The sequence below is a fragment of the Carassius carassius genome, chromosome 30, assembly GCF_963082965.1.
Source record: "Carassius carassius chromosome 30, fCarCar2.1, whole genome shotgun sequence".
Taxonomy (NCBI): Eukaryota; Metazoa; Chordata; class Actinopteri; order Cypriniformes; family Cyprinidae; genus Carassius; species Carassius carassius.
This window is the reverse complement of record NC_081784.1, coordinates 506,006-511,005: the sequence shown is the minus strand read 5'-3', so window position 1 is coordinate 511,005 and position 5,000 is coordinate 506,006. Positions and strand designations below refer to the sequence as shown.

The 5,000-nt window shown below is 39.6% G+C and overlaps 1 protein-coding gene across 2 annotated transcripts in view; it reads right to left on the bottom strand.

Moving 5' to 3' along the window:
- LOC132110369 (inositol polyphosphate-5-phosphatase A-like) overlaps positions 1–5,000 on the bottom strand; it is a 162,212-nt gene that overhangs the window by 21,235 nt on the left and 135,977 nt on the right. For both annotated transcript variants that reach the window (XM_059516917.1, XM_059516916.1), the window contains exon 10: positions 311–406. In XM_059516917.1, coding sequence (XP_059372900.1) covers positions 311–406 — 96 coding nt within the window. The remainder of the gene's footprint in view (positions 1–310; positions 407–5,000) is intronic.

Genomic DNA, 5,000 nt, shown 5'->3' with positions numbered 1-5,000 from the left:
GAACCTTTTCACAATATTCTAATTTTCTGAGATACTGAATTTAGGATTTTCCTTAGTTGTCAGTTATAATCATCAAAATTAAACGAAATAAACATTTGAAATATATCAGTCTGTGTGTAATGAATGAATATAATATACAAGTTTCACTTTTTGAATGGAATTAGTGAAATAAATCAACTTTTTGATGATATTCTAATTATATGACCAGCACCTGTATATATATATATGTGTGTGTGTGTGTGTGTGTGTGTCTAAATATCTAAATAGGTTGAACGGATTTGTTTCATCACTAAATCATGAAAGGCTTCACCTTGCAGTCATTGTCTGACTCTCTGAAGATGATCTTGTCGACTTCATTGGTGTCAGTGGATTTGACCGTCTGCATGCTGGCCATTGAGCACAGACTCTGAGGAGGAGAAGAAGAAGAAGAGACAACATCGATTTAACATCAGCATCACAACATCTGCAGCATCTCTCTTTCTTCCTCTGCATGCACTGAGCTTAAAGACTGTGTGCTCCGGTCAAGTCCCTTTTGTCGACTCTTTTAACAATCGGTTAAACATTCGGCCATCTGTGTTTGAGGACCGCTGAATGAGGTAATCCTGTTCCCGGCCAGAGAAGCCATTGATATTCAAAGCACAGATTAGCTAATCAGGTCAAGCCAATAAAACCCGGCAGGAAAACCCCTTCGGAGGGAAATGTCAGAAAACGGCGCTCGGAGCCGAGAGCAAATAGCTTCAGCTTAATCCGCGCTCTAAAGAGCCGACCAATCGCTCCATCGTTCAGTCATTGGGAGCAGAGGAAGACACTAATGCGCTTTGCTCTCATTAAACTGATTCTGTAATCAATAGCTCTGGAAAAACTCCTCTAAAGAGTCACAGATCAGGCATTTCAGTCGCTTCTTCAGTCGCGTTTTCTCAAGACGTTCTTAACGATCAAACCGTAGAAAGAAGAACTCAAACGAACTCAAATATGTATTTACATATACATAATAAATATACACAGTACATACATATTGTTAATAAAAAACTTTTAATTTGGATGTGATTAATTGCAAATAATTATTTTCCAGCAATAGTGTATATATGTGTATATACGTATATATATATATATGTATATGTATATATATATATATATATATACACGTATATGTATATAAACACGTATATGTATATATACACGTATATGTATATATATATATATATATATATATAAGGTTCTATAAGTTTTATATAATTTATATTTTACATAAATTCTCTCTCTTTGTATATATTTTTTTTATATATTTAAAAATGTATATTTTAATTGTTTATTGCATTTCATTGTATTCTTCATATATTTTATTTCAGCTGGTTAGTAACTGATCACATGTAATCTGGATCAGTATAATCAGATTCCAAGAAGTACTTGTAATTAGATTATATTACATTTCGAAGCACTCGTCATAACAACAGTTATTGTTATCGATTACATATTCACAGGATATTCTCTCTAATCCTTGTGTTTTGAGTCAGGACCAGCTCTGTGCACTCTACAGTAAGTGCATTAACATCAGCATCACTTTGTTCTACTTTAACACTCCCCAAAAATCTCACACTTCTTTACCCATCAGCCCCTGCGGTGGAGGAACTCAATGTAGGGGGTCCGTGCGCTGAAAAGAGACGAGGGCAGATAAAGAGGTGTGGCAGAGAGAGGATAAAGCCACCTATTTATCTTGGCCATCCCAACATCTGGGAAATCTCTCTAAAACAATGTGCAGCAGGGCCAAGGGCCTCCGATACCTCCGGGCCCCGGCCACAGATAATGGATGGGCCACAAATCAGGAGCTGTGTGTGTGTGTGTGTGTTCGCCCCTCTGGTATTTAACCACTCGAATGGACCATTCTCTAGAGCCCTGCAGGACAAATTGGCCGGCCTGGAAGTCTTTGAGAATCAGTGAAGCGCAAAGAGAATAGAACAGGCCTGAAACACAAGGAACAGACCCATAAAAATTCATCTCTTTGACCCCCATGACCTTAGAGAGAGAGAGAGAGAGAGAGAGAGAGGGAGAGAGAGAGGGAGAGAGAGAGAGAGACCATCACACATACAGATTCTTTCAAAATGTGTGTCATATCAAACACACAATTACTGGAAACGAGTCTGAATATCTCATGCATCTTGACTGATTTAAGGATTATAAAATATTATTCTACCAGAAAAAAATATATATATTGAAATGGTATTCATCAAAGATGAGATTTGTGTCCGGTGCCCATAAAAATATTTTTTTTACATCCAAACTATTTTTTACTAAGACTATAGGTAACTAAGACTTGCCTTAGAAGACAGCAGCCTATGTAGACAGCAGACAGCGAACACAGACAGATCTGATCATTAGTGTAATCATGAAAATAAATCTAATCAGAGACGAGTTAGAATCTGAATAGAGGTCCCGCCCCTTCCACACACACACACACACACACACACACACAATAGCTAAGTGAAAAGGTTCTTAACTGGACAGAGTGAGCAGATGCTTCATTGTGAGTGTGTGTTGTGTTAGTAATGGGTGTGTGTTCACTGGTTTAAGTGAGTTAAAGGATTCATTGTTTTACACACTCATCCACCTGTACACACACACACACACACACATGGTCAACAGACTGGTTAATGTTGCTCAATCACTGCAGACCTCACATCACACCGGAAACACATATTGGGGGAAAAACAAACTTTAACAATTAAAATGTCTTGTAAAACTGAAAGCTTTCAAGTCAATGACTCTGCATCTGATTTAATAATAAATATATAAGTCATTTCTGCTTTATTTCTGGTATATTAGTTTGGGCTAGTAGTATAGTGATGACTACAAATGAAACGATTGAACACGGATGAGATTAAGCAGTGTTTCAGAACGAACGCTCCTCAACTCCTCGGCTCAATTAAGCAGAGATTAGAGGAGATCAGAAGAGTTCATTACCGACAATCAATGAAGTTCAACAAGCAACAATTAACGAGAAGCTGACCTCGACTGACACTCACAAACCACTAACACTGATAAACTAACGACGCTTCGCTTCAGACACGTGCTGGATGGTTTACTGATGAGAAACAGACCTGAAAGAGAATGAAGAGATGTGAAGCACTTACAGCATCATTAAGACACTCTTACTGAATTAACCTGCTGCATTCACTCATTAGAGAGACGAGCAGAACAACACTTGAGCTGAAGAGAGTCTCACAGTGCACGCTCTCAATTTTTTTTTCAATTCAAATGAGCTTTATTAGCATGACTGTGAAACACAATGTTGCCAAAGCATCAACATATTATATATAAGTAATAAAACAAACAAACAAAACACATATGTACAGATCATGTCATATGTAGCATAGTAAATATAAAATAAATAGATAAATCCAGTCGGTCTCTCTAGAGAATTAGCTGACTCTGGCGTTGTGAATAGCTAACACATATTTAGCCGCTAGTGCAGCTGTACTATCATCTTCTCCCAGTAAGAAGAACATTTTGTCAGTGTGGCTCAGTTCAGAGAATGATGGAATTAAGATTTCAAACCTGGGCAGAAAGGTTTCTCTTATACTGGTGTATTTAGAGCAGAAGAGCAGAAAGTGTTCCTCATCCTCGATGTGCTGTAGGTCACAGTGTCTACAGATCCTCTGCTCTCTCTCTGTCTTCCTCTCTCTATCTCTAGATCATGCTCACTTCATCTGTATTTGGAGAGGATTTGTCTTTCTTTAAAATGTTTAATAAATAGATAACTGGCCAATTTAGTGGTTCTATTGAGGGCCGAGTAGCATTGCAGTTTATTCTGGAGGGCAAAATGTGCTTTTAGTGCTTGATCATGAGTGACTTTTAAATGTTTGTGGATATGGTTAATAAAAGGTTTGGGGTTGATGGACGAGTTGAAGAGCGAGTGAGTTCAGAGGATGAGGTTCTGCTGAGCTTTCATTGGCGAGGAGGGCTTTATATTGCACTGACTCTGGGTCAGACTGATGGAGGTGATGCCAGAACTGAACACATCTCTTCTGGATCTCCATGTTCAGCGGGTACAGGCCCAGCTCAGCCCTGCAGGCCGCAGTGGACGTGTTTCTGTGAACCCCCAGAATATTTTTGCCAATTTCCAATTGTAATTTTTCTACTGATGTTTTATCCCAATTTTTAAAATTTAGTACTGGTCCCCAAATTTCACATCCATATAAAAGAATTGGTTTTATTATTGAATTATATAATTTTATCCAGGTTTTAATGGGTAATTTTAAGTGTCCACATCGTGACTTTATAGCATAGAAAGCCCTCCGAGCCTTTTCACCGAGTGTTTTCACAGCCAGACCGAAGCGTCCCGAAGCGCTGATGTCGATGCCCAGATAGCTGTAGCTAGAGCTGTGCTGCAGGACCTGGCCTTTATACAGGAACTGGTGTTTGTGTCCCTGAGATCTGGCTTTCTTCTGGAACACCATGACTCTGGTTTTGTCCAGATTGACGGTCAGGGCCCAGTCGTGACAGTATTGTTCCAGCAGGGACAGGCTCTGCTGAAGGCCCTCAGGTGTGCGGGACAGCAGGACCAGGTCATCCGCATACAGCAGACATCTGACCTCTGACCCCTGTAGAGTGAGGCCGGGCGCAGTAGAGCTCTCCAGCGCTGACGCCAGGTCATTGATGTAGATGTTGAATAGAGTTGGGCTCAGACTGCAGCCCTGCCTCACTCCACGGCCCTGCTGGAAGAACGCGGTTCTGCGGTTACCCATCTTCACCGCACTTTTGCTGTTGGTGTACAGAGATTTAATAATGTCAAATGTTTTTCCGCCAATGCCAATTTGTAGGATTTTGTACAGTAGACCATCATGCCAAATTGAATCAAATGCTTTTTTAAAGTCTACAAAACATGCAAATATTTTCCTTTGTTTGTGGTTGATGTTCTTGTTGATTAGAGTGTGGAGAGAGTAGATGTGGTCGGATGTGCGATGTTTTGGTAAAAAGCCAATCTGTGCTTTATTTAAGATGTT